Source organism: Bufo bufo, chromosome 4 (assembly GCF_905171765.1).
Source record: "Bufo bufo chromosome 4, aBufBuf1.1, whole genome shotgun sequence".
NCBI classification, from domain to species: domain Eukaryota; kingdom Metazoa; phylum Chordata; class Amphibia; order Anura; family Bufonidae; genus Bufo; species Bufo bufo.
In genome coordinates this window covers 552118566-552142183 of record NC_053392.1, presented here as the reverse complement: position 1 = coordinate 552142183, position 23618 = coordinate 552118566, and the positions used below count along the sequence as shown (strand labels likewise).

The 23618-nt window shown below is 44.3% G+C and overlaps 1 protein-coding gene across 1 annotated transcript in view; it reads right to left on the bottom strand.

Moving 5' to 3' along the window:
* SPRED2 (sprouty related EVH1 domain containing 2) overlaps positions 1-23618 on the bottom strand; it is a 91874-nt gene that overhangs the window by 12608 nt on the left and 55648 nt on the right. The window contains exons 3-4 of the mRNA XM_040430105.1: positions 18382-18550; positions 10549-10613 (exon numbers count right to left, since the gene is read on the bottom strand). Coding sequence (XP_040286039.1) covers positions 10549-10613; positions 18382-18550 — 234 coding nt within the window. The remainder of the gene's footprint in view (positions 1-10548; positions 10614-18381; positions 18551-23618) is intronic.

Here is a 23618-nt window from a genome sequence, read left to right as displayed (position 1 = left end):
ACCCCTGCTGCTCAGCTGTTTGAAGAGGAGGTGGCGCTATTCAAACAGCTGATCGGCGGGAGTGTCAGGAGTTGGACCCCCATCGATCAGATACTGATGACCTATCCTAGGGATAGGTCATCAATATGTATTGGCTGCCCCATTAAGTCTAAAAAAGTAAAAAAAAAGCACCGCAACCCAAAGAGATTGCATTAAAAACAGATGACCTGCAAATCACTGGTTTCCAGTAGCGTTACACGTCTACGGGACTGGCCGTCTTTCAGAATGATAGAAAAACAAGTCTGCGGCGACTCCTAAAAGTTGCTCGACGCAGGCATTTCCCACACTGCAGGCAGAGGTGGTATTTTAAGATCTGCCAGTGGTCACTTATAGATGCCTGAGATCACCGCCCTGTATTTTCACTTGGAGCAGACCTTAAAATAGAAGGCAACAGCTGATGCAACCGAAATGCCCAAAATATCCTTGTACTACGATTTTAAACCACAGGAAATAGCTTGACTGAACAATGCCAAGTGGAACACGAGATATTTTAATATTCACGGTGCCCTGAACCAGACCGACAGCTCGCTGGCCCAATGGGAATCGCATTGCTCACCACCAAAGTGCCCCTCGCTGGAACACAGCGTCCTTGGCTGCTCTCCGTTCACACTGTGCGTTACTCTGTCCGTGTAGGTCAATCGGGGATTACTGCAGAATCTAAAGAAGCTGGAATTAGCCAACTATTAGATGTATAAGGGCGCCTTCACACACGGCAGGTCTTGTGCCTTATTTCTGCAAGCCGTATCAGATAAATGGAATAGCCCCTTTAAGGCCAGCCCCTTTAAGAATGGGTGCTCAGATTGTGCCTCTATTTTATCCTCTCCATGGTGGGACTTTCTGCTCGTGTCCCAGTAATTTCACCGCATCATCAGGGACAAAGGCGGATATTACATCGGATTTCTGAGGCAGATTTCATTCCTAGCAATGAAAGGCCTCTTTCACACGAGTGAGTTTTCCAACTGGATGCGATGCGTGTAGTGAACGCACAGCATCCGGACTGAACTACCGCAAAAGAAAAGAAAAACAATAAGAAAAAAAAAAATAGAGAATGTGCTCTATTTTTTTGGCGGATGGATCAGGGACCCATTCAAGTTTTAAGGGTCTGCATCCATCATGCATTGGGGACCAAAATTTGCATGAGCCCATATTGTGCGTTTTTATATTATTATTTTTTTTTTACACAGCCCTGGCTCCATAGAAATGAATGAATTTTGCATGAAAAAACGGGGGCATCTGGATGAAATGCCTTTTTCACTGATGGCAGCTAGGAGATGTAGATTGTTATTCTTCCGATTTGATTCACACCTGAACAACGCCCGCAATCCGGACGGAAAGAATGGAAACACTGAACACAATTGCAGACAAAACTGATCGACTCAGCCTGCAAAACCCGCGAATGACGCTTTAAGGCTCCATTTACACGTCCGCAAATGGGTCCGCATCCGTTCCGCAATTTTGCGGAATGGGTGCGGACCCATTCATTTTCTATGGGGACGGAATGGATGCGGACAGCACACATCTTCGGGTCCGCAGCTCCGCAAAAGATAGAAGATGTCCTATTCTTGTCCGCAGCTGCGGACAAGAATAGGCGTTTCTATAGGGGTGCCGGGCGGGTGTGTTGCGGATCCGCAATTTGCAGGTCTGCAACACACCACGGACGCGTGAATGGAGCCTAAGGTTTCTCAGTGACACTGCATTCATTGGGCACCCAGTTTCCACCTGGAGCCAAAATCGTCACTAAGGCTACTTTCACATCTGCGTTTTCCCTTTCCGGTATTGAGATCAGTCATAGGGGCACAATAGCGGAGGAAAACGCTTTAGTTTTGTCCCCATTCATTGTCGGTGGGGACGAAACTGAACTGAAGGGAATGGAGTGCACCAGAAAGCGTTCTGTTCCGTTTCATTGGTTCCCATGACGCACACAAAAGTGCTGCAAACAACATTTTTGAGCGCACGTCCTGGGATGCGGAGCAAGACCGATTCGTCATGACTCACCATTATAAGTCAATGGTGCCATATCCGTTTTCTCTGACACGGAAGAAAAACGGATCCATCCACCATTGACTTACAATGGTTTTAGAGACGGATCCGTCTTGGCTATTTTAGAGATAATACAACCGGATCCGTTGATAACTGATGCAGGCGGTTGTATTATCGCGATGGGAGCGTTTTTGCTGATCCGCGATGGATCCAGCAAAAACGCAAATGTGAAAGTAGCATAAATCGCTACACTTGTCTTCCTAAACTAAGAAAACCCAGAACAGTTGTCTAAACAAAGAGGCAGTGGTGTAACCTAAATCTGTAAAGGGCCTCCCATTATTAAGCATCATTCATAATACTGGTCTCCTCAAATGGGGCCGAGGGACTGCGGCTGCAACCTTCTGGTACCTGCACCCGTTCTAGTAACACCCCTGCAACATCTGCATCACCCAACAACCCAGATGTCTGCAGGAGGACTATGGATCTGAACTAGGTTTTCTCTGCAGAAATCCTGCATGTAAAGCCCAGGGCGGCTGCAGCTCAGTAACACTTGGCAGACTGTTTTCCAAGCTCCAGATGTCGGAGAGTCTTTCCGCACAACTGGGGAGTGCAGTTTAGTTTTGTGGGCTAGAGAGCGCACACGGCTGCTGGATACAATGATGCAATGTGTACATAGAGGAAAGATTCCAGCATTCCTATAGCTCCGTGACTCCCTCTCTGGCCACCGCCGCCGCTCTGTGCACTGAAAAGCGCTTCTAATCTGCTAACAGGAAGTTGTCAATCATCCCGCTGTCACCGGGCCAGCATCCACTGCTCCGCAGCAATTGTGTGCGCCGCCTGCACAGGGTGTCACCTTCACATCGCCACACACAACGGGACCTCATGTCGCCAAATTTATCCAGGACCTTCACTGAAATCAGGCGTCTGGTTCAACTTCTTCACACATCTTCCAAGTTAGGCTACTTTCACACCTGCGTCCGGTGCGGATCCGTCTTGTATCTGCACAGACGGATCCGCACCTATTATGCAAACGCTTGTATCCGTTCAGAACGGATCCGTTTGCATTATTCTTTAAAAAAAAAAAAGTCTAAGTCAAAACGGATCCGTCCTGACTTACATTGAAAGTCAATGGGGGACGGATCAGTTTTCAATTGCACCATATTGTGTCAGTGAAAACGGATCCGTCCCCATTGACTTACATTGTAGGTCAGGACTGATCCGTTTGACTCGGCATCGTCATCCCATTTCCGTTGTGCAGGAGAGGACTCCCCTGCATAACGGAAACGGGACGGATTCATTTTGCAGTCCATGGACTTCTATTATGACGGAATGAATAACGGAAAGCCTCTAAAGGCATTCCGTCATAGAATTGCGTTATGGTCCGTGGTAACGTAATCCATAATAACGCAATTCACCTTTTACCACCAGACGAAGCATGAAGGAATTTCATAACATGAAATTCACTCATCTCTAATCTCAATCAAGACCTGAAAATACTGTCTGAATATTCCCTCAAAGAAAACAGAGTAGTTGGGTCAGGTCGACTGTCACCATCCCTAGACATAGGGATTCATATATTTTCACCCCGCAAATTTTTATTTATTTTTTCCAGAAAAATCTTTCTATATTCCGAGCTTTAATTGTACAAACGTTGCCATACCGATTGTTTTTACGGTTTCCCTGATAATCGTTCAGAACTTCTATGTAGACAGAACACTTTATTAAGAGCGCCGACGCAGACCACAATGCAAATTGCATCTAGAGAGTCTTCATATTTAATGGGTGGATTGGGGTGATGTTTTAGAGGGTACCTATGCACCCTCTAGCCACACATTTTGCTTTTTAGAGTCGAGAGTCTCAGCCTTCTTGCAGCCTCCATCACATAGACTCAGGTCACTTTCCGAAAAAACTGCAGCTGCCGAAGCCAAAACAGTACAAACTGGAATCAGCAAAAAAAAAAAAAATCTGCTGAAGAAAACAGGATGTTTGGTAAGAGAGCTAATAGAAACAAAGACAAGTAACATAACAAGTGCTGCCTGCTGGAGCCGGAGATGCGGATTCCATCTGCAGTCAGAAACCAGCTTTATGTGGGAATACTTTATAGGATGGGTGAGTAGTCACGACTGCTGTATACTGGGATATTCTGCAGGGCCAGTGTCGAGGAATAGGAATCGGGCAATCCTCTTGTTGAGACATTTTACTACCAGCAGAATCCATTATATAAGTGTCCCCGACAACTCTCCAATGGACATTTATACTATCCTGACAACTGTCTTTGCTATATCGACAAGTGATTGATTCTGTTACTCTGTGAACCCTTGGACGATATCGAAAACCTTCCCAACCAGTTTGTTAGGTCTCAATGTGCCCAAGATGAAAAATAAAGTACCGCCGCGAGCAGTCGATTAAAAATATACTACCGTTTTGTGTCCACAGCTCCTATGCAGATCTCTGTTTCCAAGGTAACACACAAAAACCAAGTGTAGTCTCAGGCTCGTTTCGCACATTTGTTGTGGTATTCTGGCAGAGAAATCTTAAAACTGGATCAGTGCCACTTAATACATCCGGATCAGTTTCGTCCGGATCCGGCTGTATTAAATCTAAACTGAACAAAACAGATCTGGTATGAAAATCATTGTAAGTCAATGGGGGTGGGGGTCCGACACCTGGGACCCCCGCTGATCATCGCCACGGTCTTCTCTCTGTTCAACAAGCGCCATACATTGCATAGTGGCTGAGCCTAGTATTGCAGCTCAGCCTCATTCACTTCAATAGGGCTGAGCTGCGCCTAGGCCACGTGACCGATGAATGTAATGACACGGGGCCTAGGGTAACCTGCGAGAAAACTGCAGCGCTACCGCCAGCACCAGTGCCTGCTGTAATAGCTGATCGGCGGTGGTCTGACCTCCACCAATCAGATCCCAGAAAACCCCTTTAATCAAGAGCATACTACTCTTGGCCTATGTGAGCAAGCAGCCTAAAACTATAGCTCCCAAAATGCACATTTACTTGCCTGTTCTCCGAACTCAATAGAAATAAATGGAGCATGCTGGGAGTCGTAGTTCCACCACACAGCTGGAGCGCTTAGCCATCATTGGTATAGGCCAGTGGTGGCTAATTTCCGGCACTCCAGCCGCGGTGTAACTACGACTCCCAGCATGCTCCCTTCATTTTTAGCCTAGCGAGAGTAGATCTTGGGAGTCTTACCACAGCCGGAGGTTAGCCATCACAGGCCTATTCTATGGAGAATAAGCCAACTTACATGACTCCATGGAGGTGGCGTGTAGTAGGTGTACTGACAGAGTTGCGCCCTCACGGACAGGTGTAACGTTGCATTTTGGGAGGCGACACAAGTAGCTCTTTATTAGGTCCTAGCTGTGCTGTATTACTTTACAGGTTTGACTTTAGCTCCGTACAGAGCCCTGTGCAGTTCGCACTAAGCAAATAAAAACAGTCTTGTGGAAAACATAATCCTTGCATCGTCTCTTCCCGGAATCCACCAACCAAACCGGCTCTCGATGCAAAATGGGACTGGATGACACCCTTTCCTGCTTCACATGACTGTGGATCCTGTATAATTTCCTGCACCTTCAGGAAATCCTTCAGCACAGACTACAAATAATCTGCGTATACTAGACGCTGCAGTATCAGGTATGTTCTGCCTTCTCAGTGTCTGTCGGGGTATACGTTGGGGTTGATTTCCCAATGTATACCCCCTGATGGATGCCACTATACATACAGTCCATCAGATCCCATATAGCACACAGTATACGTTTTTTTTTTTACAGGATGAGACTGTATAAAAATCGCTTAGAAGACTGTGCTATTCCATACGGCATGAAAAGTTATATGGCTGCATACCAGCCCAACGGAGGTGTCACAAATGTGCACGCGTTCAATATGACAGGCCACGAGGGGCACTCTGGCAGTCACTTCACCCGTAACCTTGGATGGGACCTGTAAGAGGGAAATCCGCTTTCACCCTTGCTAACGCATTAGGCTACCAAGGAGCGAGGTGACCTGCCGAAACAAGTCAACACATCCACAAACAACGCTGCCACCATCCGTCAGTACGGCCGACAGAACGCCACGGTTAGAAATGAACAGCACCCACAGGAAAGCACTGCGTTCTAGCATACCACAGACCTTCAATCGGAACACAGCAAAGCGGTACTTAGTGGGTGTGGGCACACTTAGAGCAGCAAGGAGTGACGTATTAAATTTAAAGAGGTCGTCTCATCTCGCCTTAACAGCGTCCCGACTGGGAAACAGCAGTGCGCTCCGGCGCGCTGCTGTTTCAATAGCTCCCATTGCTGTGCATGAGAGCTACGGAAACGGTATAGCTTGCTGTGCTACGCTGTTTCCGTAGCTTTCATGCACCGTAATATGGTGACCCCAGCGGTAGGACTTGTGGGTAGGGGATAACGTTCTATAACCAGAACACTCCTTTAGAAGAAGTAGTAAACGACAGTGTCGCCTAGACAAGCAAAACTAATATCTTCTGCCAGTGCAAGCTACTGGTTTTTAGGGTGACATTTCTTTGAAGATCTTGTGCGTGACTTAAACAAAATTCTGGTCTGACACACACACAAAAAGGCCAGCTCTGCCCCACTGCAAGTTTACTTTTCATACTGTTTGCATAAGGGAACACTGCGCTATTCATCGCCGCCTTGTGCTTCAAAGGCTCCACAGACACAGAACAGTGAGTTGCTTCATCGGCTTTAGTAGGGAAAGACAATAGGGCTGAAATTTCACAAGTCCAGGAGCAAGGCTGGAGATGTATAGGACTTTGACTGTGGAATCTTCACCAAACACCAAATTCATTGAGGCATGAAGAACGACCGCCACCAGCATCACAAGAGCAAAACGCAGGCATTTTCAAAAGTGCCCTCCGTCAATAAGTGAAAAAAGAGGGCGGCAATTTGTCAGTTTGTATGATATGCTACAGATATAGTTGGCTACCGGTCCAGCTGGCAAGTCTATGCAAAAGGAAGTTACTCCCATGTGAGCCCACCGTATTACCCGAGCAAGACTGATCAACTGGCCAGTTGATTTACATAAAAAAAAAACTAAAATGGCCTGATTGGGTGACTGCGGGGCTGTTCTGTGAGAGCAGACATTTTTTCTCATAGATGACATAACCTGTGGTGGCGCTGCAGGGAAATGAAACACTTTCTGCTGAAACCTTATAAGCATATTTTGATCGAGATACTCCTGGATAGCATCTCTTAGAAAACATTCGGTTTACCCACAACAGATGTTAAACTTACCGGCCTATAGTTTTCGGGCTCTGTTTTAGACCCCTTTTTACATATTGGCACCACATTTGCTAAGCGCCAACTGTATGCCATCTGGATCCGGTGATTTGTCGGTTTTAACCTTTTAAAGATGCCGCTGTACTTCCTCCTGATCAAACAGGCCACATTTAATGGGGAGTTTATTTTGTGTCTGCACAATTACAAGAAAATATACTGAAAATAGAAGTATACTGGCTGACCATGACAGAGCATGAACAGCCCATGTACAACTAAGGGCACACTGGTTTGTAGGACTAGCCTTCGAGCTGGAAGTGCTAGAATTCATATGAACCGAGACCTGTGGAGTAAGTACAGCCATTCTTGCTCATAGAAGGCTACAGCTCCATCCCCTCCCCTATACTGTTCCATAAATCAATCTGGCAGGTAGCTGGGAAGCAGCTGCTAATGATAGCTTAACTCTGGAGCAGAGGAAGTCACCTTTTAACCCAGCCTGCTGTTGTTTGTCTTTTAAAACTGGGACAAAAGAACAGATGGGAAGAGAATGCCAACTGGTGAAAGAATCCGGTCAGAGAGGGTGACAAACCTGAAAGGACCCTCTAACACGCAACTCTCAGCAGCACTACCCCAGCTTTCTGCAGCTCGGCTGCCATGCAATGCACAGCTCGTATAGGCAGGCTAATGAATTATTGGTGAGCTATGCAGTAGTCTCGTTCTATCCTTTCAAGTGCACTTGATATGCCTGCTGAGGAAGAAAGGGTGTTACATCTAGAAGGAAGCAGATGACTCACTGATTCAACAATACAGATAATAAGCTCCTCCTTTGTATTGCCTTGACCTTGGTTGATCTGACCATTAAGATCATGTTCTCGTCAGCTTTTCAATGATTCATCTACTACAGCGGAGTGGAATGTGAGGTTGTCTTAAAGGGAGAATCTTTTTTTTTTTTTTTTTTTTTTGAGCTACCAAAAGTGAAAAGGAGTTTAGTCTGATTACAAAGCCTAAGGGCCGTTTTCCACATGGCCGAATGCTCACTCCCTCTGATTTGTGTAAAGGTGCCACCGATCACACAACAAACGAACAGACTGTGCAACTACTGCCCAGCACCTGCACAGAAGAGGATGCCGCCAGGGACAGACAAGAGGTCACACGAGTAAATCCCATGACCACCAAAATCTTGGTGGCCATGGACGGGGAAGACACGGCTCACACTATTTACAAAGTCTACGGACAGGCAGTTTGGCCTTCTTATCATCTGCTGAGGTGAATGAAACATTATATATTATATACATACAGAGATACTGTATATGATACCATATAATTCACAACCATATTTTACTCAAGCTGTGCATTAAAATTCATTAAAAAAAAAAGATATAAAAAACATATGTTCATCTAAGGCTACTTTCACACTAGCGTTTTTGCTGGATCCGGCAGGGTCCAGCAAAAACGCTTCCGTTACGGATAATACAACTGCCTGCATCAGTTATGAACGGATCCGGTTGTATTATCTTTAACATACCCAAGACAGATCTGGCATGAACTCCATTGAAAGTCAATGGAGTACGGATCAGTTTTCTATTGTGGCAGAGAAAACGGATCCGTCTTCATTGTATTGGCATTGGGGGTCATGCCGGATCAGTCTTGCTCCACATCCCAGGACGAAAAGCAAAATACAACATGTTGCGGTTTGCTCTCCGGTCTGGGAACGCAACTAAACTGAACGGAATGCATTTTGGAGCACTCCGTTCTGTTCAGTTTCGACCCCATTGACAATGAATAGGGACAAAACTGAAGCCTTTTTTTCCGGTATTGAGCCCCTATGACGTAACTCAATACCGGAAAACTTAAACACTAGTATGAAAGCACCCTATGGCCTCTTGCACACAAACGTATTTTCATTCCATGTCCGTTCCGTTTTTTTTGCGGACCGTATACGGAACCATTCATTAAAAAAAAAAACAGAAGGCACTCCATGTGCATTCTGTTTCTGGATTTCCTTTTCTGCGAAAAAATAAAATAAAATATAGAACATGTCCTATTATTGTCCGCATTACGGACAAGGATAGTACTGTTCTATGAAGGGCCAGCTGTTCCGTTATGCAAAATACGGAATGCACACAGATGTCATACGTATTTTTTGCGGACTGCAGAATACATACGGTCGTGTGCAAAAGGCCTAAGGCTGAGTTCACACTTCAATTTGGTCAGTTATTTCCATCAGTAACTGTGAGCCAAAACCACCCATCAGGGGAGGGGGAAGAAACAAGCTTAAAGTGTATCTAACCTTTCAATAAACTTTGCATTAAATCAATAGTACAGTGAGTGTACATGAGGAATAACACTATTTCTGGCATTTGTAGCAGTTTTCCCCTGAGCATGCTGAATGTCTAGTTTGCAGTTCTCCCAGAGATGGTCGGTGGAGATTAGCGGTCATTCAGTGCACACAGAAAATAGAGGAGAATCTGCTTCCTAACCTTCTGTTACTCACTCAGAAGCATCCCCAGGATCATGGAGGACATTACAGAGGTACTGACCTGTATGACCTGTACTAAGCCTCTCCCCCACCAACTCCTCTGGCCTGAACTCGATGCTCTAGTAGTCCCAAAGCCGAAGCAGATCGGCCGGCATCACTCCTGTCAGTTCAATAATGGCTCAAATCCTACTGATCACAATCAACTACCTTATGTGTTACCCCCAATTCCTCAGTTTCAGTTGCATATTAACCAGTTAGTTTTGTTTCGTACATGAACCCTATTTTTTGTAAAGCGCTGCGGAATATGGTGGCGCGATATAAATAAATTTTATTATTATATTATTGTGCCGTGATATAAACCTCCTATTGAGCTACAGAAGTCTCTTTGTCTGTGCCTGTCTCACTCTCAACCAGATTTGTATTGACATGTGTAATCTAATACTTCAGCATAGCTGGTCCTATCCTGGACAGTTTTTAAGCATATTTCAAAGTTAAAAGAAATTAGCCAGGGGAAGTAGAAGAGAGGTAAACAGCCAATAACATGGGAGCGACATCTCACTGATAAGACATATTACAAAGTTTCTTGTACTCGCTATTGATTTAAATCAAAGTTGTGTGAAAAGTTAGTGAGCATTTAAGGGTTACAGTCCCCGATCCATAAATAAATCTAAACATAAAAACATTGCTGCAAAATTGCCATCAACATACATGCTGATTTTCAAGTTTAGTGCACCTTTAAGGAAAAAAATAAAAAATAAAATTGAAACCATTTTGAAAACACGGTAATTAATTACTTACTGCAAAAACATCATCGTCTCCAAGTTCTGTCTCATTATGGATTGTGGATGATGATGTTGTGGATCCTTAAAATAAAAATAAAAACAGTACATGTAAGACTCTTTATGGTTTATTATAACAATTTAATAATAATAATAATAATAATAATAATAATAAACTATGCAAAGTTACTTCAGGAAAGAGCCTTTTCCTTATGAAACTGGGGTGTGGTAATCGCTCTCGATATATAACTACGAACAGTATACCTGCAGGGCAAGTAAATGCATACTGCCTAGCACACCCAAATAACACAAGTCACTTCTGCCTCGTCTTTCTCATCGTTGGTTCGCGCTCGCTGCAGGAATAGGATCGCGTTAACAAAATTTGGCCTTCCACCCCATGCACCTAAACCGATCGCTTTAGTGTCAAGCACAGTTTTGCAGTGTTAACAACAAAGTGTGTAGCGGTGTATAAAACATCTAATATAACAAAAAAAAAAAAAGGGACTATAAAGAGCAATTAAAAAGAACCTATAAATGTGAAGAGTCAAAAAGTAGCAAAGGATCGGTCATCAGACTATGGGGAGCAAAAAATGGGGGAAAAAGGTGCTCAAAGCCTGTCACGCTGTTAGAAACAGTCCATTTTGGTTATAAAACTATAATGTTGATGATTTCTCCGCACAGAGCAAAAGTTTAAGACACCCCGACCTATTGATGGACCAGCACTGATGACATAGGGCTGGGATGTCAAATTGGTGACCCTTCAGCTGTTGCAAAACTACAACTCCCAGCATGCCCTGATAGCTGTGGGCTGTCTAGGCTTGAAGGAAGTTGCAGTTTTACAACAGCTGGAGCACCATGAGTGAAATCCCTGACATAGGGGCTGTGAGAGTGCTGAGCTGCAACATCAAGAGATTGCAGATAAAAAAGTAGAAGTGGCATGAATCCCAGGTTCCATGATGATAGTACCATTTTATGGGTGAAATTAATGCATTTTGTGATTTTTAGCATCTTTTTCTGCATTTTATCTACGAGTCACATGTGGCCAAGTCTGGGTCTTTGCAACTTGTAAGCAATTTTTCCATTCCCAGGATTTATGTGATGCACTTTTTGTGATTTTAAGTGCTTTTACCTGTTCTGTGGGTGTTTTTTGTGCAATGTTTTTAAGTAGACATTTTTGTGTGCAGCCAATGTGACCATCTTTTGTTTGCTGTCTCTATGACTAAACATGTGTTGTGTATAGTCATGTTTTAGGTTTGGACTGGAGGGTCCCCTTAAAGGGAACCTGTTACCATGAAAATGTGAAATAATCAGCAGGCAGTATGTTATAGAGCAGGAGGAGCTGAGCAGATTGATATATAGTTTTATGGGAAAAGATTCAGTAAAACTTGTATTTTATACATCTAAATTCCTGCTCATTGTGGGCTTTGAAGTCCAGGAGGCGGTCCTATCAGTGATTGACAGCTATCTCTGTATACACATTCATAGAGGGAAGGCCGTCAATCACTGATAGGACCGCCTCCCGGACTTCAAAGCCCAGAATGAGCAGGACTTTAGATCAAACTCTATATTAATCTGCTCAGCTCCTCCTGCTCTACAACATGCTGCCTGCAGCTCAGACACCATGTTCAGCCTGACAGGTTCCCTTTAATGATCCAGAGCAGCTGACACAGTACAGGTAGACTGACTATTTTAATCAGAAACGGAATGCAATGGAAAAGGAGGACTAAGTCCAGCATTGATGTAACATTAGGTTTGAACATTAAATTGCTAAATCGGAAAGAAACGCATTCAAGTCCTTTGGCTCATTTCTAAACAGTTAAAAAATAAAATTAAAAAATAAAATCACAATGACATTGACTCCAACCCGTCCCCCGCCAATAGCGGAGTAGCGTATTTGGACGTTCAGTAAAGCAGCATCTCCATTCATTTGCAAACACTTCATCGCGGGGAAGAGATGCCACAATAATAAGCAATATATTATCATGCTCATTAAAACTGTACCTTTCTTTTATCTGTATGATAAACAGCTGGAGAGATAGCTGCGTATTTTTTCATTATGAAAATTAGCACTTCAAGCACTCAGAGGTGGGGCTGAATATTCTGAGCACTGCTCTGTAACACCCCCTGTGCTCTGCACACACCCCCCTCTCCTTGATTGACAGGGCTAGATATGCTGAGGGCAGAGCTTTGTCCTGGCTTATACATATTTACTGTATATATGTGTATTATTCACACTATGTACTATAGCTTCACCACACTGAGATCTACTCAAAAGCTAATCTACATATTACTGCTGTGTTCACGGTCAGATCTTAGGAGAGAATTTGAAGTTTTTTTCTTCAGATATTTTTTTTTCTTCCACATTTATTCCGTAAGAAAAAGTCTGTTCTTATTACATTAGGAATAATTTTTTTTTTTTTTAGAAAGCTAATAAATATTGCTGAATTCTTCATAATCATGTATTGTGTCTATGAATAAAGCAGTAACACTATTCTCAGTAAAGTAAGGCCTTATTATTATTATTATTATTATTATATGATTATATATTATAGTATAACCTTTTAATATGGTTTTGAATAAATAAAAATAAAAAATATAGAAAAAAATAAATAAATATATGTCTCTCTTTCTCCTGGGACTTGAACCAAGGATGTCTATACTCAAGGCCGACCACTATACCACTATGCTATAGTATTATCACAGAGATGCTTGCTTTTCTATGCTTATCAGCTATCACATATGACTGGTGTCTGTATAATAATACATTCTGCCTATGAACACAGCAGTAATATGTAGATTAGCTTTTGAGTATATCTCAGTTGGGTGAAGCTATAGTAGAGTGTGTATAATACACATATATATACAGTAAATATGTATAAGCCAGGTGAAAGCTCTGCCCTCAGCATATCTAGCCCTGTCATTTAAGGGGAGGGGCGTGTGCAGAGCAGTGCTCCGAATATTCAGCCCCGCCCCCGAGTGCTCAAATTGCATATGAATAAAACCACAGATATCTCTGCGGCCGTTTAACAGACAGACAAAAGAAAGGTACAGTTTAAATCAGCATGATGAGCCCTACCAGGCAGTATGTCTGGTTAATAGGGTTGATCCTGGTGACAGAGCCGCTTTAAAGGGGTTGTCCAATGAAAAATATTCTAGATTTCAAACCAGCACCTGGATCTGAATACTTTTGTAATTGCATGTAAAAAAAATTATAGCTACTTAGTTAAAATATATCTGTATAGCGCCACCTGCTGTTTTATTTTTTTTCTTCCTTATTTCTTTGTCCGGCTCACTGAGAAGGCCGCACATGCTCAGTTTCATCCTTCACGGGCTCCTGAGCTGTGATAGGGAGAGAGCTAAAGAAAGACAAGCCCCATGAGAAAGGACACTCCCTTCGAGATACCAGCTTGATATAAATCTAGCAGAGCAATAAATGGGGAGATCTCTGGACCCATGTGAGGAACAGGGCTGGTTCTAGCTTTGTTAGATAGAGATTGTCATGTTCTATGTGCTCACTCCCTTTTTCTGTTTCTATTGACTACTTTTTGGGTCGGGCACCCAAGTCGAGTTAGTAGCACCCGTCATAGCCACTAGGTGTGAGCCAACAACTTATCTATATGATGTCTGATTTTAATTTTTTACATTAATCATGAAAAAACCCCTTTAAGGCATTAAAGGGATATGCCAGCTTTAGGTAGCAACTTTTCACCAATATTGCACAGTACCTAAAGAAAGAAATTCACTTGCCTGCTCCCCGCCGCTCGGTTCAGGACAGAGGTACTTCCCAGGCATGCCAATGACTGGCCCGAGCGGTGACGTGTCCTAAACAGCAGATCACTACTGTGGCACGTGTCTCCTAGGCTACATGCACACAACAGTGCAGCTTATGCAGATTTCGGTGTGGATTTCCCCTGCTTTTCTGCACTAAATCCAAGTGTTACTTGCTGATTTTGCCATGGATTTTAACATGGATATGCCCCAGGTCTCATCCTTTGCATTGCAAAGAGTGAAATCTCCACTGAAAAGCCACAAACAAATGACATGCATTCAAAATCCACACAGGTAGGCCTCATGCACACGACCGTGCCTTTATTTTCGGTCCGCAAACCGCGGATCCGCAAAAAACGGAATCCGCCTGTGTGCCTTTAGCAATTTGCTGAACGGAACGGGCGGCCCATTGTAGAAATGCCTATTCTTGTCCGCAAAACAGACAAGAATAGGACATGTTATATTTTTTTTGCGGGGCCACGGAACGGAGCAACGGATGCGGACAGCACACGGAGTGCCGTCCGCACCTTTTGCGGCCCCATTGAAGTGAATGGGTCCGCAACCGAGCCGCAAAAACTGCGGCTCGGATGCGGACCACAACAACAGTCGTGTGCATGAGGCCGTACCGTGCAATACTGGCCAAAAGTAAAAAAGTTGCCTATAGCTAGAAAAACTTCTGGTTATTTCCTTACCTTGCGGGTAAGAGAACATAAGATCCACACGAATTCCCGTGCGGATTTATGTGCATTTGTGCAGCATATCTGCACCAAAATCTGCAATGTCTAATTGTGGTTTTTGGTGCGGATTTGATGCAGTTTTGCAGCAGACCTCATCCTTCCATTGTAAAGGAGTGAAATCTAAAACCTCAAACATAATTGACACGCTATTTAATTTGAAATCCGCACGGCAGGTCAGTTTCGGCACGGAAAAAATTCTAAAAGTATACATGAGATTAGTAGAATTTCATACACTTTGATGGTACTGTAATACACTGCAGTTTTTCCGCACCGAAAAACTGCACGTATTCCGCAACGTGTGGGTGGCCTTACAATGTATGTATATATAGGTGATATCTGCCATTCTAATCCTGCCTGTAACCATAAGCAGATAACTGCAGTAAATTGATGTGTACAGATAAAGAAGTGGCTCCTATAATTAGGCCTAGTGGCCAGTACGAAAACTGCAGGATTTTTTTTAACTATAAATAGTGGCATGGAAAATTAAAAATGACCACTTAAAATTCTTTAAAAATAAGTATATCATAAAACCTTGATTCAAACAATAGGTCGTTTCTTGTAATTTTTGGTAAGGCTGGGAAGAGACACAGGACCATTAAGTCCAGGGCAAAAAAAACTCTATGAGGTGGATGCCAACTGTCCCATATTAAAGGGGTTATCCAAGACAATAAAATGCTCCCCTATATACCGGGCCACTCCCCGTGCGTGGGTGACGCTAGGGAGGCTCGTCCCCGTCTGCCACTGGCTGCTCTCAAAGACCCCCCCTTCCAGTCACTGGATGTTTTCATCCGCACACGGGAAGAAGCAGCAAGCCGCCGTGCGGGGAGCCAGGTAAGTATATTCATTGTGAGGGGCCTGGCATATGGGGGACATCTTATAGTCTTGGATAAAAATACCTTCCCGACTTTATATATAGTAATTAGAATAAATCAACTTCCCGTCTTCAGTAATCTGCGACTCCTAACCTGCACAATTTTTACATTCGGCCTTGTTCAATGAATCAGCCATCAATACATGGCAGAGAGCTGCCTAGACTTGCTAATCTTACAGTAAGGGTACGTTCACACAGCAGATTTTAACGCTGCCAAAATCCGTTGCGTACTCAGTGGCAGAAACCGCCACAATTGTTCACTGTGAAAGCCGTGGAACTGCTTGCGCCCACTGAATGGAGCAAAACCGCAAGCAGACATCCACCGCAGCTTCAAGAGGCATCTGTCCAGGCACAGCTCCGAGAAGAGACATGGGAGGAAGACACCACCAGTGGAATTTTGCCGCGGTGTCCTTGTGAACAGGCCCCTAAATATTCCCAATCTATGTTGAGGATGAAACTTTCTTTCCTCTAGACATAGAGAATTCCCCCTTGTCATGGTTACAGGCATAGATATAAAAAGAGAGACCTCTATGTTATCCATTCATAGCTTAGGGTGATCTAATTACAGAGTAATCAAACCCAAGTTTCAAAACCTACCTCGACACTGCAATTAACCAATTCCTTTAATGCCTTCTGCTGCATCCACTCTAGTTCATCTATGTCCTTCTCATACACAAAAAAAACGACGTTCTTGACATTAGCTTTTGGACCTCTTTTGAGGTGTCCCATGTTTTTATTTGCCTTGGCAGCAGCTGCCTGGCATTGGTCATTAAGCCAAGTCTTACTGTCCACCAATACCCACAAGTCATTTTCAGTGTCAGTTTTCCAGTGTTTTTTACCGTTTAATGTTTCCTTGGCCCAAGAGCATGAATTTACATTTATCCACAATGAACTTTATTTGCCATTTCTCCGCCCATGCCTTCAGCTACCCCAAATCTCTCTGCAATGTCATACTATCCTCCTCCGTGTGGCTTACACTGCAGAGCTTAGTATAATCTTCAAGGACTGAAATTCTACCATGGTAGCCTTATACAAGTTCACTAATACATAGGTTAAAAAGAATACTGACCCCTGTGGCACCCCACTGGTGACCCACTGTGAGGCTATACCATTAATAACCACCCTTTGTTTCCCATCATTGACCCAGCTACACAAACCTAATCCCATCATCCCCAATTTATGTACCAACCTTTTAAGTGGTGTAGTATCAAACGACTTCAAAGGGTCTAGATACACAACATCCACGGCATTACCCTGGTCTAGTCCGGAACTTGACCTTCTCCTAGAAACTGATCAGGTGACAGAACTGATCCCTTTAACACTGCATCAGCATGGTTTATTTGTAGAGATACTCCAGTATACTATACCTAAGAAAACCTTTAAATATTTCATCCAGAGATCAAACTTACCCACCTATAGGTTAACCATGTACCTCTGGTATGGAAGTACAAAATTAACAACTGTAAGGTATGTGGAATCCTCAGCAGTCTAAGGCTGATACTTGAATATTTGCTGTGGATTTGAAGTTGGTCATGGGCCCCATGCAAGGATAATCCACACGTGGCTACAAACCACAGCAGCCACATGTGCGTTAGCTTCAAACAGCTAATCAACAGGGGTGGCGGTAGTTGGACTTCCACCGATAACATATTGGTGACCTACCCTGGAGGATAGGCCATCAATATTGAACTCCTGGAAAACCCCTTTAACGTGGTTGTCCCATTTCGTTGCTCCCACAGGTGTTACAGAGCAGCATAGCTTGACTACAATAGGAGTTAGAGTACCGTCGGAGGCCCGTGCAATAAGGTTAATCCACACGTGGCCACAAACCACAGTTTCCGCACAGAATTCGCTTTATGGTAACATGTACCAGCTTTATTTTTCACAATGCAGATTTTAAAATTCACGGTGGAAAATTTTGCATCCTTATGAAGGGCAATGAAGATTTTTCCACTGAAAACTATGGGAATACGTGCGGAAATCTGTATGAAAAATGTGCCAATGGAAGATGACGTTAAGTATTTTTCTCAGGCTGAGGATATATTTGCCCCGGAGCCGTCCTTCTCCAGCTGTAGACAGAACTTGCTCATAGCAGGAACTATTCAGCTTAAGTAAATAAGGGAATGTCATATAATACCCGAGCTTGTGTACTTCCATACTGGCGGTACACTTATGGTCTTAACACTCAGCACTGGCAAGAGAAGAGATTAATTGGCAGAGAAATGCCCGGTTCGTTCCCCATCCTCGAGGGGTTTGTGTTTACTTTCTCCTTTCGTCATACACACAACAGACAACCTGGGCCGAAATTAGAAGAAAAAAAAAAAGTCATCCTTTCTTTGCCTGCCAACGTTCATCCAGCTTCAGAGTTTTTCTAGTATCAGCAGCATGAAAAATGATCCGTGGAATGTGACGGATCGTGCAAGTTCCACACCCCAAGGCAAAGAATAGCAGGAATGCAGGTCTTAAGTTACATTACCTTCTGTGAGGTCTTCAATCGCCTTGCGTACTCCTCTGTCAAAGGCTCGTGCATCAGCAGGACTCTGAAAGGTGAGACCAAACCTCCTGTCGTCAACAGACCAGTGGTGGAAAGTTGGAGTTGCCTTCTGATACACCAAGTCCTTCTTTAAGTAGCATTCCAGCAACACCTAGCAGATTAATAAGAAAGAGGCAAATCAATGAGACAAAAAAAAAAAAAAGGAACTTAACAGTCACCGGACATCTCCAGTCTAGAGAAAATAAGGATAGGAACATTTGATCGGTCAATACGGCTATTCAAAATGCATATTGCGAAAGGTGTCTATCAGGAGCAAGAGAAGGTATTCTGAATCTTAAAGGGTTCTCCAGTTCAACATTGATGATCTGGACCTCTTATGTGCAGCACTAATCAGGTATTACTGACGATAATAGTCCAGGATCGTGGTGACCAATTCCCTTAAAATATGGCACCGGCAGTGAATGAAGGGTAGCCAAACTTTTAATGAAAACACAAAAGGTGCAGAAGCCCTGCTAAGATCGCTCTTGACTTTTTTGGCTTTCATCAGCTCTGCTCTTCAAACATGTGGACTATGGAGCCATAGAAAGTATAAGGGAAAGTATTTGGAATCTGTACTCCATGCGCATGAAAAGCCAGATGCAGAGCGCTTTGAGCAGCTCTTCTGCCGCTTTGTGTTTTCAACAAAAGGTTTAGGTACACTATAAATTACATTTTTTGAGAATAAAACCACTGGAGGAGGCAATTAAGGACACCGTCGGGGACATGAGGAACAGAATAATCAGGTACTCCAGGCGATTGGAGGGGCAATAGTCACACATTTTTCATGTTATCTCCATATCATACAATCCACAAAAAATTCTCAAGTCACTTTATTAAGCAGAATATATAACCAAAGTGGGTGCTCTAGAAGAACATCACTGGTGAGACTTTTCAGTTCCTTGTAAGGATATCTAGCATAGATGTTAGGGATATAAAGATTACTACCAAAACATTTATCAACGTGTGTGTGTGTGTGTGTGTTAAAAGTGTTTTCCTGGACTAAAAGTGTTTTCCTTTTCCTACTAATGACCGACCTTCTGGATTGGTGAGGGTCCAACTCCATCGATCAGCTGCACCGATGCTCACAGTAGTGCTGCGGCCTTCGCTCAGCTCACCAAGCAGAGCGCCGTACACTGGGGATAAGCTGCACCCAAGCCACGTGGCCGATGAGTGTGCTACACTGAGAGAAGGCCACGGTGCTACTGTGAGCGTTGGTGCCTTCTCAAACTGACCTACCCCCACCAGATACTGATGACCTATATCCAGAGGATAGGTCATTAGTATAAAATTTCCGGGAAACCCCTTAAAGAGCATGCGGGGATGACACCATCAATACATTACACACATGACCATAAAACAACTAGCACGGGTCAAGTAAACATTTCTCCTACTGAAAGTGAAATTTATAAATCTGTAGTACGTGAATAGAGATAGCAGAGCAACCAATGAGTTCTAGTGTGCGGATGTCCATTGTCCACATGGCAGCCCCTCTTCTCATAGAGATCAGACCACTATACACTGTACCGATACTCTACCGATGGTGCCAGGACAGGGAATCTAAATTTCTTGGTGGCGTTTCTCTCGGTATTTTGAGTAACTGCATTATCTGCAATCCTAATAATGAAGCAGAAATTCACCAAAAGGAAATCCATCGGAAGGGAACGAATCCTGACCAATTGTCATTACTGTAGCGTGATCATAATGTAACGCCCCCAAAATAAAGCACAAAGCATGGCTCAGTGTTGCAAAGATAGGAACATGTAATCCTGTCAAATTGTTCCCAGCCTGGTAAACCACGTGTGCGGTATTATCTAGGTGACCCCATTACAAAGAAGCATTTCTAAAGTTTTGAGAAAATCCCAGCTAAAAAATAGAATTTGCAGTAAATTAAGTCTGTCGGACCCTTAAAGCAGGGCTTGACAAATTTCCTTGGAATCTAGGAGCCAGCTAAAAAAGTTAGGAGCCAGGCGGAGCCACGTCATAAAATCTATATTGCGATATAATTTTAAGCATGTATATCGCAATATATTGTTTTCTATATTTGGGGGGGGGGGGGGGGGGGGGGGGGGTGTATAAACTTTTTTTTTTTTACTTTATTTAATAACTTAGCCTTCTTAAGGGCTAGAACCCTTGTCATATTCACCCTGATAGAGCTCTATTAGGGTGAATAGGACTTTACACTCTCCCTGCTGCCCTGTGCATAGTACACTCTCCCTGCTGCCCTGTGCATAGTACACACAGCAGGGAGCTGACCATGGCAGCCTCCCTCTGATCAGCCCCTCCAGCCTCCCACTGATCAGCCCCTCCAGCCTCCCTCTGATCAGCCCCTCCAGCCTCCCTCTGATCAGCCCCTCCAGCCTCCCTCTGATCAGCCCCTCCAGCCTCCCTCTGATCAGCCCCTCCAGCCTCCCTCTGATCAGCCCCTCCAGCCTCCCTCTGATCAGCCCCTCCAGCCTCCCTCTGATCAGCCCCTCCAGCCTCCCTCTGATCAGCCCCCCCCCCCCTCCTATCAGCCCCCTCTGGTAACAAACCCACCCCGCCTCCCTCCCCAGTATTAATCATTGGTGGCAGTGGCCACAGGGTCCCCCTCCTCCTCCTCCCCCCATCAGTGGTGGCAGTGGGCAGTTCCGATCGGAGTCCTAGCAGTGTAATGCTGGGGCTCCGATCGGTTACCATGGCAGCCAGGACGCTACTGAAGTCCTGGCTGCGATGGTATGTTAGTAAGCAGCATTATACTCACGTGCGCCGTGATCGCCGGGCGCTCCTCCTTCTCATAGGTCTGTGCGGCGCATTGCTAATGCTATAAGCATTAGCAATGAGCCGCACAGACAGAAGGAGCGCCCGGCGGCCTCGGCGCACTTGAGTATAATGCTGCTTACTAACATACCATCGCAGCCAGGACTTCAGTAGCGTGACTCCTGAATGGGCTGACAAATACCCAAGCGCCAGGACCAAATTCCTGGTCGCCATAGTGACCTGGCGCCCGGGATTTGTCGAGCCCTGCCTTAAAGGGTCATTATTGTCTCCTAAAATCATTGCATATTTCTAGGATATGCCATCACTTTTCGATTGGTCGGGTCCTGAGAATGATTCAGCGCCATGGTCCACTGTGCAGGGAAACCGTAACTCAGCGTCATTCAAAGTGCCCTAAACCGCCAGTGGTCGGAGTGCTACTTACTATTCATTCTTAGGATCGTTGGGGGCCCCAGGGTTCAGACTCCCATGATCATAAAATGATGGCACGTCCTAGCAATATGCATAAGCTCCTTTGCATTTTTTCAGATTCGTTTCTATAAGTATCATGTATTTATGGGTCAAACTATAGCGGTTGATGATCAGATCTTTTCGGGGGTTCTCGTCTTCACATGCCAATGTGTCTGCACGGACGGCTTAGGAATGCAAAGGTTTCCGGATGGTGAAAGGAAGAAACCCTTACAAATACACAGAGAACATACACTCCCCATGACGACTGCACCCTGGCGGGAGCCCCCCCGCGTCTCTAGTGCTGTAAGTAGCATGTTAAATCATAAAATAAATGGCAGTGCGAGAAAGCAAGAAAGAAACCGACATACAGGAGCGGGGAATTGCTACAGGCAAAAAAAAAAAATACTTGCTTAAGCTATAGGTTAGGTTACTAAATAAAGGATTTTATAGGTGGGGTGTGTCAAGCCAAAATCACTCGCCCTTAGGGTTCAACAGCAGGACACACCTAGGGTGTGTATAACTCGGATACATGCATAATCCTGCTGGCAGAATTATACTTTAGGCTAGTTATAGCAAGCAAGTTCAATGCGAGAAACGCACTGCGTGTGTAAGCGCGATTCCCTCTTCTGACCTCCACTCCTCTGACAGGATCTCATAGCATTAGAAAGATTTATAATACCGTGTGCTGTGACCCTGCCAGACCTGTATATACTGAATTACACCGACAGCATTATGTCAGAAGGATTCTGGCAGGGACACACAGCATTATAAAATCATTAAAATGCTGTGCGATCCTGTCAGAGGTCTGAACAGGGAATCCCGCTACACACGCAGCGCGTTACTCGCATTGAACTCGCTCGTCTGTAACTAGCCGCAGTCCTCCTACTTCGCAGCGCTCCTTTTCTTTTACACTGAAAAAACACGTCTACAATCGGATCCCAATGACGTAACAAAGAAGGTTGTACGGCTGGCTGTGTGACACACCGTACATGGCGTAAACTAGAGGACTGCATGAATGCATAGAAGAAAGAAGCGCAATCACTAATCGTTTCTTAAGGTGGATTGGTACAGATCAATGAGCAGCGATCCTTCCAGACAGTCGGCTGCTCGTTCATTGGGGGTGAAGCGCTGCATTTACATGTAGTGATCACCTCCACAGTACGAGGAACAGGAATCGCTTTTGCGATCGCTCGCCCTCATATGGCTGCATTGCTTCCGGGGCAGCAAATCGCTGTTTAGACCGGACAATCTGCTGCCCAGAAACCGTCATTTATGTGCGGACACTAATGATCATTTCACCCGACGAACGAGTGTTTCGCTTGGAGTGTTCATTCCCGAATATCGGCATGTCCAAATCCACCTTTAGCAGAGGACACTCGTAGTGAGAATTATTTTTATTTTTTATTATCCAGTACTGTTCCCGGCCTGCAGCAATAATGACCCCCGCTAGCGAGCCGTCAGACTCCTGAACATCGACTCAAATAGGACAATCCTGGAAAACACTGTAAGGCTACCGGCACAATGCGCTGATTACTTTTCCGCGCAGATTTTTGTGGGCAAAAACCGCAGTGTAATACAGTAGCAGTAACGTGTATGAGATTGCAGAAACATAAAGACAATTAGTTTTTTTTTTTTACTTTGCTGCAAAAATTTAGCTGCCGTGTGGATTGTGAAATTTGCTGTATGTAACTTTTTCTTGTGCAGATTTGACCTTTTTAAGTGGATGACATCTGCGGAAAATCTGCATCAATCCTGCGCCCAAAAAAACGCACAAAAACAAGCTATATAGTGCAGATTTATGTCAGTGTATAGGTTCTGCATATGCGCTGGGAAATGGTATGGCAAATACTCAGAGGACCCTTTTAGCGTCCACTGGGCTGGTATGTGTCAGTATACAGCATGCTTTACGGCTGTAGTCTAGGAGCATACCATTCCATGAATCCGACCTATAAGTCAGATGTACGTCCTGATGTGTA